This window comes from Apodemus sylvaticus, chromosome X (assembly GCF_947179515.1).
Source record: "Apodemus sylvaticus chromosome X, mApoSyl1.1, whole genome shotgun sequence".
NCBI classification, from domain to species: Eukaryota; Metazoa; Chordata; class Mammalia; order Rodentia; family Muridae; genus Apodemus; species Apodemus sylvaticus.
This window is the reverse complement of record NC_067495.1, coordinates 66,556,549-66,569,125: the sequence shown is the minus strand read 5'-3', so window position 1 is coordinate 66,569,125 and position 12,577 is coordinate 66,556,549. Positions and strand designations below refer to the sequence as shown.

Sequence of the window (12,577 nt, the reverse complement as noted above, 5' to 3'; positions counted from 1 at the left end):
AACAGAAAACAGAGGCACTCCAACACAGAAACTAGATGTTGTCCTGGTAGTCTAATAAGTGACAGGCAATATGGGATCCTAGCAGGATACATCTATGGTCCCTGACAATATAGAGTTGCATTGGGATTTCAGCTAAAGTGCCAGTGGATAACTTTGTGTGAGCTTGGACCCAGGTTACACAAGTAAGTGTCCTCATTCAAGAATATACAGTGCCCTTTCTGTTTCAGGCTCTTTGATGAAGTCCTTTCAAACTGAAGACTTCACTGTTTAAGAAAGGTTAAGGGTTTCAGTGCCACTGAGGGACAATCCTTGTCTCAATGGTGAGAACTTGATGGGCTAGTGGTCTAGACTCCTCTTCCTTCCAGTATCTGAGAGGGCTTTGTTTCTATGACAACCTGATAGACAGCCCCCTGTCACAAAATAGCTTCAGTAACACTCCCTAATAGTAATTTTCTTTTATTCAAATGTATTAGCATTTGTTCATTGCACAAAATGATGGGTTTCTTTATCACATTCTCATGTAGGGACTATCATGCACTTGGAACTTTGATCTTTCTCTCCTCCAGTTGCTATTTCATGCTGCTCTCAATTAGCTGGTCCCTCTTTTTCCTTACAGCTTCTCCTGTTTTAAGTCTTATTTTCTGTCTTAGTTCTGTACATTTGAAAAAAGCATGGGATATTAGTCTGTGTTTCATTCTCCCTGTTCACGTTTTCCCTGCTTCTTACTTAGGATTAAAGTGTCCCTGCTTTGTCTTGGGGAAACAGAAGGTATGAGTGAGGCTAATTTTCTGCCCTGGTTTCTTATTCAAGTAAAGGGGGAATTGAGAGACTATGGAAAAAGTTAGGATTATATTTAAAAATGGAGCAAAGTTTCAGTGAAGTTTCAGACAGATCTTTCTCTCTCTCTCTCCTCTTTCTCTCTGTGTGTATTTGTGCCAGATTGTATGATCCGACCATTTTCACTTTCAGAGTTTCCTTACTATTGATTGAGAGGAAATGTAATACTGCAAGAGAACACTAGATTCTGGAGCCAGGAAAATGTGTTTTTAATAACATCCAGCTTTACTTCTTCCACAGCTGTGAAATCTCAAGAAAGTTACTTAATCTCTCCAAGCCTTACTCGATCATTTGTCAAATGAAGACAGTTACATCCCTTTCACTAAGACTGTTGGCAATATCAAATAAGACCTCCCAAAAAAGTGAGCATTCTTTGTAATCTATACACTTCAATCTAAATATATGACATTTTTATAATTAGGAACAGTAAAACACATCACACAGTTTCCAGGTGAAAAATGAAGAAATTGTTTTTAGAAAGTCTTAACTTAGGTACATTAGTGCCAAGTCGGAAGTATTGAGGCACTTCATACTGATAAATATATTTCCCACACTTTTATCACAGCGGATCCTCTAAGCTTTCTTGAGAAAAATTATCTACCTCTTGAAACAGCTGGAAAGAGCAGAATAGTTTTCCATTTCTCCCTTCCAACAGCTGGATAATATGGGATGGCCTCTTTCTGACCTTGAATACCTACAAATGTCCAATCCTGAGGTTTATTTGCTCAACTACATGTTGATCATTATTTTTATCTAAGAATGCATTACCACAAGTCAAAGAAATAAAGAAACCTCAAATGACAAGGCTTTTTCCAACATCTGGTGAGCCATTTATCACTGGAATAGCAAGCATACCAGCAAGAAATTTGATAAATAAATTTGGAGATGTCACATAGCTATGTCCAGTCATAATTTAATTATCAGCATTAGCCATCTTACCATTCTATGTAAGACATCCTACTAATGGAGAACATTTGTTTCTAATAATTCAATCCCTATTTAGAAGTTATTTCCTCAATTATTAATTATAAAAGTACATGCTTTATAGGAAGTTTTAAATGAGAGAGGAACTCAGAACTGGATATTCTCCAAAAAGAGAGTTGTATAGGTGTTAAACACTCAAAACTATCTCACTCAAAACCATGAACAGGACTGCAGCATATCCATAAGTACTTTCATTCCAGCAAACGATCCATTTCTTGTGACTCTTCTTCAAATATCTTTCTATCTCTTTTATCATTCAAAATCAGATAATTCTGCTCTTTATGACTTTTTCTCCCTGTAAACAGTGTTGCTACTATGAACTCAAGAGTTACATAGAGGGGCTTGAGAGATGGTTCAGCGGTTGAGAGCACTAGCTGCTCTTCAAGATGACCTGGGTTCAATTCCCAGCATCCATATGGCAGCTCACAACTGTCTGTAACTCCTATTCTAGGGGATCATAGAGACATACATGCAGTCAAATCACCAATGAACATAAAATAAAAAATAAATGGATCTTTAAAAAAAGAGTTACATCCTTTATTTCCCTCTTATTTCCCACCAATATGGAATATATTTTCAGGCTGGCTGCAGTACTAAAATAAGGTGCAATGGGAATATTTTTCTATTGCATGTTACTAACTAAAAAAAAGGGAAAATTAAATAAATTATTCAGGGCTTAGCACACAAGTTTAAGTCATCTTTACTAACAAAGTCTTTAAAGAAGAAAAAGTAGTTCAAGTCCTTTGCTTTTATAAGTTTGGAAAATTAAATAGCTATCTTAAATGAAAAAAAAAAACACTTTGCTTTTAAGAGAACAGAGAGAAATTGGGGATAGCACAACCGGTTTGGTGGTGGAGAAATGATTGAAAACCCTTATAATGAAACAAAGTATATAGCCAAGCAACCACCTTTCCCACTATAAAATTCGTCTTCAGACCTTTAAATGCTAGGCCTCATCGGAAATTCTCTGTATTCCCCCATGACCCCTAGTCTGGGTTCTTTGAAATTCCTTCCCCCAATCCATACAAGTTGTGTCCTTCCATGTTCTCTCAATTTGGACCTTCTTTCAAGCCTTTGAAAGATACCATACTCTCCCTGCAAAAGCCTCTTTGATTTAGGCAGGTAGTTATGCTGTGGTTGTTTATTTTTTCTCCAAGTCCCTGGTATTTTTGATCTCTAGCCACATGCATCGTGGGTTTTTAGATAGTTTCCAGGCTCTCTCTGAGTTATTGACTTTAAAAAATTCTACCTCCCAGGTATTTTTTCCTACCCAATGTCTGCATTTTGTCAATGCTCATTTCAAAATTAGAAAAACAACCTAATGTGTTTCTTTGGGTTTTTTTTTTATAACCATAATGATGTTAAATAATTTTCTGGAATCCCAGAGTTTAAAGGAACTAAGATGTCCAACTCTCTTTTTAAATTTTTGTTTTTGTTTTTTATTGTTTGAGAATTTCATACATGCACATAATACATTTTGATCAAATACCCTCTTTCTCTCTTACTCAATTTCTCCACTATCTATACACACATATCCCAACTTTGTATGCTCTCTTTAAAAACTTAGTCCACTTGGTGTAATGGGTGTGGGGCCATTAACTGCAGCATGTCAACCTTCAGAGATGAGGATTCTCATCTCTGAAGGAAACTGACAATTCTTTCCCCAGAAGCCATCATTTGCCAGTACAATAGCACCTTAGCAGCAGTGAAACTTTGAGTCTGGTATTTTGCCAGCTCTACCTTTTATAGATCTAATGCATGCATGCACTGACAATCACTGTGAGTCCAGAAGATTCAGTTTTACTGCAGACATCTATTATCTCTGATTCCTACAACCTTTTCACCAGCTTTCCCACAATGATCCCTACATTTTGAGGGTAGGGGGTATAACACAGTTGTCCTGTTTAAAGTTGAACATGCTACTTTCTGCGTGTTGGCCAGTTGGAGATGTCTATACTAATTACCATCTACTACAAAACAAAGCTTTTCTGACAAAGGTTGAGAAATGATCTATTCTATGCATATAAAGATAATATTTGAAGGAACAATTTATAGCTCTGTCCATTTTTCAGAATAATAATAGTAGGTTCTCCCCTAGAGCCTATGATGTAGCCAACTGTGGGTTTGGGGCCCAAGTAACAGTGCCAGGCATGAGTTCCATCTTGTGAAGTGGTCTTCAGATCCAATCACAGAGTAGATGGTTACTCCTATAACATTCATACCTCTAGTACATCAGTGGATATATCTTGTCAGTTTTATATTGTAGTTCACAGGGTTCACAGCTGAGTAAGACTAGTGATATTTTATTCCCCCAGGAGTATGGCTAGCACATTCTAGGATGATGAAAGCTAGGTAACAGGTGTGAAATGTCTAGGTCAGTACCAGTTTGATTGCGTTATATCCTATGACTAAAGTTTAATGGTGTTTTTAGCAATAGACTCTTACCATCAAATTCTGAATGGTAACTAAGAACAAGACCTTGTCTAGACTTTGTTAGTCCACTTACTCCAGTATGCTTCTTTTTTCCAGAGTTTTTGAAACCAGAACATTTATTTCGTGACTGAAATGCTCAAGATGAACTGGATGCTGCAACAGTTGCCCTCTTGGGTTTAGGTGTTGTTCCCTCACGGAATCCATGTCTGAATCTGTGATAGACAACTTTTATGTGCCTCGTCTGTCCTGTCCAGGAATGTTTTAGGCTTTATACTTCAGTTATACTTTCTCTTGGCTTGGCAAGGAAATCACATTTGCCACAGGTCTACTTCTGAAGGCGGTAGGCCTTAGAACCACAGAAGCAGCACAGCATGTATGTCTTATTGTGACACTTTTCAAAGAATGACATTCCTTTCATCATCTTGCTTCTACCACCTAGGCTATGCTTCTTTAAAAAAGGGAATTAGAGAAACAGAAAATATTCCCTAGATGGTGAATCTATTGAAGATAATAATTTAAATACCAAAAATAAGACTTTCCTATTGTCCAGCACCTTTGGGCAAGTTGCTTCTGTACAATTAGCATGATAGTAATACACAGTACTGGTACAAGATTCAAATGAAGTGATTTACATAAAGCATTGAATTCTGTCTGATGCTTTTAAGTACTTAGTAGGTAGTAACTGGAAGGAGTGGGAGAAAGGGGAATATTTTCCGTTCAACCACATCTCACCTATAGATCTCTCCACTAAGCAGTTTATATTGTCTGCTTTTCCTTCAGTGAATTATATTTTCTTTGTCGTCATTCCCTACTTGATTTGTGCATGGTCTGTCCTCTTCCTGAACCTTAATCATGAGGAATCCTTATATTTGTTTTATGTTTCTCTGGATTCCTATCAATTGCATCCCCTTCTTGCTGTCCACACTCCCTAGGCAGAATTAAATGAGTCTCCTCTAGACTCAGACCATTGTATACATACTGTCTCATTTCTCACACCATAGACATATACAGAATTACAAGGTGGATCATAGCTCAAATGTTATTATTTAACCATACTGGCCAGAAAAGCCTCTGACAAGCAATATGAATGCTTAAGCACTTTGGCAAGGATGTAGAATAATGTTACACATATGCATAAATATATTTGTTCTTTTATGCATGCTCATCCATGCATTTTCTGAGGACAGCAAATAGAATATCTCTCAATAGAAAAAACTGAAGGCATACATATAAGTTTTTTTGCGAATGAACAAACATTGGATTTGTTGTTTATTATGTAATAGAGAAGCTTTTTCTAAAGCTAAGGTGTGTTTTGCAGTATTGCCTTACATCTGTTTTATCTACCTTGCTAAAATAAAGGAAATATTTCAACCATGCATTGTTTGTAAATTAAAATATAATTTACATCGCATCCCTTTGCCATTCCTGTCTGTAGCCAGTCTCATATCTCCCCTCCCAACCCTCTATGCCCTTGTATTTTAATGAACCAAATAATAAATTCTGTGGAATATGTAAAAACTGTGTCAGATTTTTTAATCTATATACATTTTAAAATTGTTCTGTTATTAATCTTTACTTGTTTAAGTGAACAAAATTGTGTAGAAAGGCTCTTATTCTCATGAAATAAAAAATAAAATATAGAAACATCATGTTCAATTATAGAATAATTTTATTTTCTAGTAATTAATCTATAAGTTTGGTGGAGATAAAGTATAGCTTGGTTTATATTCCTGATCAAAGACTGTTTTGCTTAGTTTCATCTACTTAGATAAATTTGATCATCAGAGCATATTTCTTGTACAAATTGTAAAGTATTATTTTTGTCCTATCTGTCCTCTTTAAATGGAACATTTAGACTATTACACATAGCCTAGTATTCAATGTGTCTGGAATTTAATTTATCAGCATAATAGTTTTTAAAATATTTATGTATTTAATGTATGAGTACTCTGTATTCATGCACACCAGAAAAAGGGAATCAGATCCCGGTACAGATGGTTGTAAGCCACCATGTGGGTACTGGAAACTGAACTCAGGACTTCTTGAAGAGTAGTCAGTGCTCTTAACCACTGAGCCATCTCTCCAGGCCCTATATTTGTCCTATACTCTGTTTTCTTTGAATTGTATGTTTTTAATACTCCATTTCATCTTATTTATTTATTCATTTTTTTTTTTTGGAGACAGTGTTTCTCTGTATAGCCCTGGCTGTCCTGGAACTTACTCTGTAGACCAGGCTGGTCTTGAACTCAATAATCCACCTGCCTCTGCCTCCCAGAGTGCTGGGATTACAGGCGTGTGCCACCATCGCCCGGCCCATTTCATCTTCTTTATTGACTAATTATCTACATATTTTGTGGGGCTTTAGTATTTATCATATGATTCATTATATGTATTTAATTTGTCATTGTCCATCACCAATAATATCAGAGAAATCTAGATGCAATATTCTTACACTATACTTCCATTTCTCACCTATCATCTATTTTGGTAATATCATATATCATATAGTTTATTTCTAAATATGTAGTAAAACCCAAAATTTATTATTATTGTCTTCATCAATATTGCTTTAAAAATTTATTATTATTATTGTCTTCATCAATATTGCTTTAAAAATTTATCATTATTATTGTCTTCATCAATATTGCTTTAAATGGCCAATTATCCATGAAACTGTATTATGACTGAGAAAGATGAAATTTTATGTATGCTTGTACATTTTTGTTTTCTTCTTTTACTTAATGGATATTCATGTTTCCATTTGTATAATTTTTCACATACCAAAAAGTCTTTCTCTAACATTTCTTCTAGTTTTGGTATACTCATAAAAAGTTCTCTTAGCTTTTGGTTATCTCAAAAATTACTTATATTTCTATATGTTTCCAGCGGGTTAAAAAATTTTTATTTAATTTTTTTCTTGAGGATTTAATAAATGAATACTATATTTATATCAATTCTATTCCATCTGTTATTCCAATCTCTCTCATGCCCCCTAACTCCTCCAATTCATGACCTCTCCTTTACGTGTGTGTGTGTGTGTGTGTGTGTGTGTGTGTGTGTGTGTGTGTGTAGTACACCTAGTGTTGCTCCTATGTACTTGGATATATCTTTCTTGCATTTGGTCAACCTACTAGGGAACACATGCCTCTTTTAACAGCATTGACTACCTATACCTTCCAGGCTAGGATGAATCCCCACCACTCACACTATTCTGTTGGCTGGTGCTGTTATTTATAGAGATTTTGTCATTACCCCCCCCCCCCCCCCGTCAGCTCAGGACAGAACCCAGGAGGCTCTACCACTGAATTAAATCCCCAAACCCTATAGAGGTCTTCTTTAGGCAACCATAATATTGAGATTCAGAGAGCAAGGCTTCCCTGTTATATCTGAAAAACAGTATTTTGAAGTAGGTACCATGGTCCATGGGTTCTTACAATCTTTCTGTTCCATCTTCAACAATGTTCCCTGAGTCTTAGTTGTAGCAGTTTAATCATAGATGCACCAACTCCACACTCACTTATTCTCTGCATTTTGGCCAGTTACAGGTCTCTGTAATAGGTTTCATCACCTGCAAAAAGAGGCCTCTTTGATGAGGTATAAGAACTACACTTATTGTGAATATAAAAATAAGTAGTCAGAATACATTTAGAAATTATATTTATTTAAGAAAATGGCAGTAAATAGGTTTTCCTCAAGGGTATATGATCTCTGCAGCTATGGGTAGTTGACTGCATTTACAGAAACATATATAAACATCCTCCTTTTGAGTTACCTTTGGTAACAGTTATTGATTCCCTACAAGATAAAAATTCCACTATTGTACCATTGGGGACATCTTGCCAGACTGGTTGCTGTTGGAATTTGTAGGCTTTACAGCTGAGTAGGATTGTTTATTGGTTTTTCTCTTTTGGTGGCTTACACAGAACCTTTCAATACTTTTTCTCACATTATATGAGGGGACTTCACTCTGTCAAAATTGACTGGCATAGTTTCTGACAAAAAATTTGCTATCATTCTTACCTTCATCTAATTATATATATTTTTCCTCTGGGTGCTTTGATACTTCCCTCTTTTCACTAGACTTCAGCAATCTTATAATAATAAAAATTTTGACGTTTACCCCAATTAGTATTTATCAAACTTCATAAATTGGTAACTTCATAAATTTCACTAAATTTGCCAAATACTTGGGCCAGTATTCTATAAGATTATCTCTCCTGCAGACCTACTTTCCATATATCCAATTATGTATATCTTTTACTGTTTGACTTTTGTCATTCTGAACCACTGAATAGTTATTATAGAAATATTCTCAAAATGGCATATTTAATTTGCACTTAATTCTAGCAAGGGAATGAGTGACATGAAATCTAAGATCAAATATGTGAAGACCTTTAATCAATAACTTTTCTAAAACTTTTCTTGGCTGCAAACAGATATCTACCCTACTCTGTGACAGTGCCTGATCAACACTACTCAAATTGGTGGTGCATGTTCTTCACTACCCACCTCAATGCTCTGGGTTCCCAAAGGAAACACACACACACACAGCCTTTATATTTAGATATGCCTTAAACAGCGCTGGACTACTTCCTAACCTCCACATGGCTGATGTACCCTCTCTGATATCGCAGAGCCATTATTTACTAAAATCTATATTCCATCTTTGCTGCCCTAGACCCAGACATGTAGCCCTCTTGAGCCATGATCCCCAACTCCTACATGAAGGCTAAGCTCTCTCTTCTGCACCTTTCATGTGTGGTATCTCCTCTCCTTGTCCGGCATGGCAACTTGACCCATTCCTCTCTTCCCTGAGTCCCTTGCCTGGAAAGCTAAAATCCCACCTCTGTCTCCTTGCCCAGACATTGGCTGTTAGCTTCTTTAATTCCTGATAAACAATCAACTGGAGAAGGGACACTGTAAACAGGTTTACAAGGAGCCTAATTAGCATGAGAATACAAGTATCTATATTACCTGAGAAAGAAAAAAAAAGTGACTAAACTTTCAAGGGCAAAGCTCAGAGTTATAATGAATGTCAATACCTGACAAAGACATTATTTGTTGTTTATAATTCAGATTACCTTTCAGATGCATTTTCAATACTTTCATTTTTATGATTCGATATATTCTTTATTTACATTTCAAATGATTTCTCCTTTCCTGGATCCCCCCTCCCTGAAAGTCCCATAAGCCCTCTTCCCTCCTCCTGTTCCCCAATCTACCCCTTCCCACTTCCCTGTCCTGGTATTCCCCTGCACTGCTGCTCTGAGCATTTCCAGGACCAGGGGTGACTCCCTCCTTCTTCTTGGACATCATTTAATATGTGAATTGTGTTTTGCATATTCCAAGCTTCTAGGCTAATACCCACTTATCAGTGAGTGCATTCCATGTGTGTTCTTTTGTGAATGAGTTACCTCACTTAGGATGATGTTCTCCCTCTCCATGCTTTTGCCTAGAATTTCATGAATTTATTGTTTCTAATGGCTGAATAGTAGACCATTGTGTATATATACCACATTTTCTGTATCCATTCCTCCATTGAGTGACATCTTGGTTCTTTCCAGCTTCTGACTATTATAAATAGGGCTGCTATGTACATGGTGGAGCATATATCCTTATTACATGCTGGGGAATCCTCTGGGTATATGCCCAGGAGTGGTATAGTGGGGTCCTCTGAAAGTATCATTCCCACTTTTCAGAGGAAACGCCAGACTGATTTCCAAAGTGGTAGCTTGCAACTCCACCAGCAGTGGAGGAGTGTTCCTCTTTCTCCACATCCTTGCCAGCACCTGTTTTCTCCTGAGTTTTTGATCTTAGCCATTCTGACTGTTGTGAGGTGAAATCTTAGGGTTTTTTTGATTTGCATTTCCCTGATGACTAAGGATGTTGAACAATTCTTCAGGTGCTTCTCAGCCATTCCATATTCCTCAGGTGAAAATTCTTTGTTTATCTCTGTACCCCCATTTGAAGAAGACCTCAGAAGATGGAAAAAAACTTCCATGCTCTTGGATTGGCAGGATTCATATAGTAAAAATGGCCATCTTGACAAAAGCAATCTACAGATTCAATGCAATCCCTATCAAAATCCCAACTCAATTGTTCATGAACTTAGAAAGAGCAATTCTCAGTTTCATCTGGAATAACAAAAAGCCCAGGATAGCTAAAACTATCCTCAACAGTAATAGAACTTCTGGGGGAATCAGTAGTCTCGACCTCAAGCAGTACTACAGAGCAATTGTGTTAAAAACTGCATGGTATTGGTCCAGTGACAAGCAAGTAGATCAATGGAATAAAATTGAAGACCCAGAAATGAACCCACAGAGTTATGGTCACTTGATCTTTGACAAGGGAGCTACAACCATCCAGTGGAAAAAAGATAGCCTTTTCAACAAATGGTGCTGGTTCAACTGGAGGTCAGCATGCAAAAGAATGCAAATTGATCCATTCTTATCTCCTTGTACTAAGCTCAAATCCAAGTGGATCAAAAACCTTCACATAAAAGCAGACACACTGAAACAAATAGAAAAGAAACTGGGGAAGACCCTGGAGGACATGGGCACAGGAGAAAATTTCCTCAACAGAACACCAATATCTTATGCTCTAAGATCAAGAATTGATAAATGGGACCTCTTAAATTACAAAGTTTCTGTAAGGCAAAGGACATTGTCAAAAGGACAAAATGGCAACCAACAAAATGGGAAAAGATCTTTACCAACACTACATCTGACAGAGGGCTTATATCCAAGATATACAAAGAACTCAAGAAGGCAGACTCAATACTTTCATATACACTGGCTCATACATTTTCCTGGAAGTGTATTATCAACTCTTACCACAAAGATACTATGGCAAAAAAGAGATTGTAGTTTTTAATGAGAAAAATAAGTACCAAATGACAAGGTTGGAGATTTAAATCTAAGCTATCCTACTTCAAATTTAGCAATCTTTTCATTATATGTAATGAATTAGTACATGGCCATTCTGACATTTCATTGGTTAAAAATCATAATTATCAATTTACTGCCCCTATGTAAACTAGGTAAATACTACTTCACACAGAAATTCTGACACATTTGTAATTGGTTAGGAAATGAAATAAAAGGATGACAAAATCTTCCAATGTTTTTCCCTTCTACTAAAAATCTGACCATAAGTGAACCTGCTTAGAAAACAACATCATCATTTTTCTCTTCACCTTTCCTCTGACATCTTGTGCACTACCCCTGATTCAGCTTCTTGCCATTTCTTCTCACAAGACTTTCAGAATCAAGCAATTCCTGGCCAGGAAACAAAAGCAAAACCGTCCTAATCCTCAGTGGATCCAGATGAAAACTGGTAACAAAATCAGGTACAACTCTAAGAGAAGACACTGGAGGAGAACAAAGCTGGGTCTGTAAGGATTTACACAATGAAATGGCAAGACTGAGGGTTTATACTGAATTGTGGTCATCGATCCGTCCTACCAGATGGAGTTCAACATTCTTTTTTTTTAAATTTAATTTAATTTAATTTAATTTTATCTGGAGATTTGCTCATGTCTTAAATTAGGGTGTTTGTTCAGTAATAAAATTTAGAACCTTTAAAAAAGAAAAAGAAAACAACATCATATTTTCTGACAAACTATTCATCTTTCCTACTATAAGCATAACATGTTCCTATGTTTTCCTGATGGGTATTTACCCAATAAATTCAGATGTTGTTAAAACATTCCAATCACATTCTCATTCCTAATAGTCTCTAATCAAACATGGGAAATCACACTTTGAGAATGTCTATTTTTTTCCTTTTTTAAAAATTTATTTTTTAATCTTTTTTTACAGTCCAGATTTTATTCCCCTTCTGGTCCACTCTCCAAGTGTTCCAACTCCCACAATTTTCCCCCCATTTCCAAGAGGATGTCTGCACCCACCCCCAACCCCACCAGACCTCCACACTCCCTTGGGCCCCAAGTCTGTCGAGAGTTAGGTGCATCTTCTCTGACTGAATCCAGACCTGGCAGTCCTCTGCTGCATATGTGCTGGGGACCTGATATCATCTGGTTTATGCTGCCTGGTTCGTGGCTCAGTATATGAGAGATCCCAAGGGTCCAGGTTAATTGAGAGAGAATGTCTTAAGAATATCCTCTCCTTCCCAACCCCATAGGAAGAACAACAATATCAACCAACCAGACCCCTGCCCCAGAGCTCCCAGGGACTAAACCACCAATCAAAGAGTACACATGGAGGGACCCATGACTCCAGCTGCATATGTAGCAGAGGATGGGCTTGTCTATCATCAACAGGGGGAGTGGTCCCTGGTCCTGTGAAGGCTTGATGCCTCAGCT

General features: G+C 36.9%; 1 protein-coding gene and 1 pseudogene across 1 annotated transcript; one reads left to right on the top strand and one right to left on the bottom strand.

Annotated features, from left to right (window-relative positions):
* Positions 1–4,390: 4,390 nt before the first annotated feature.
* LOC127675604 (60S ribosomal protein L37-like) lies at positions 4,391–4,675 on the bottom strand (annotated as a pseudogene).
* Positions 4,676–7,924: 3,249 nt separating this feature from the next.
* LOC127674529 (60S ribosomal protein L39-like) lies at positions 7,925–11,659 on the top strand. The gene is made up of 2 exons (XM_052170268.1): positions 7,925–7,930; positions 11,487–11,659. The coding sequence occupies exons 1-2, from the start codon at positions 7,925–7,927 to the stop codon at positions 11,649–11,651; spliced, it is 171 nt and encodes a 56-aa protein (XP_052026228.1). The 3' UTR covers positions 11,652–11,659.
* Positions 11,660–12,577: the final 918 nt, after the last annotated feature.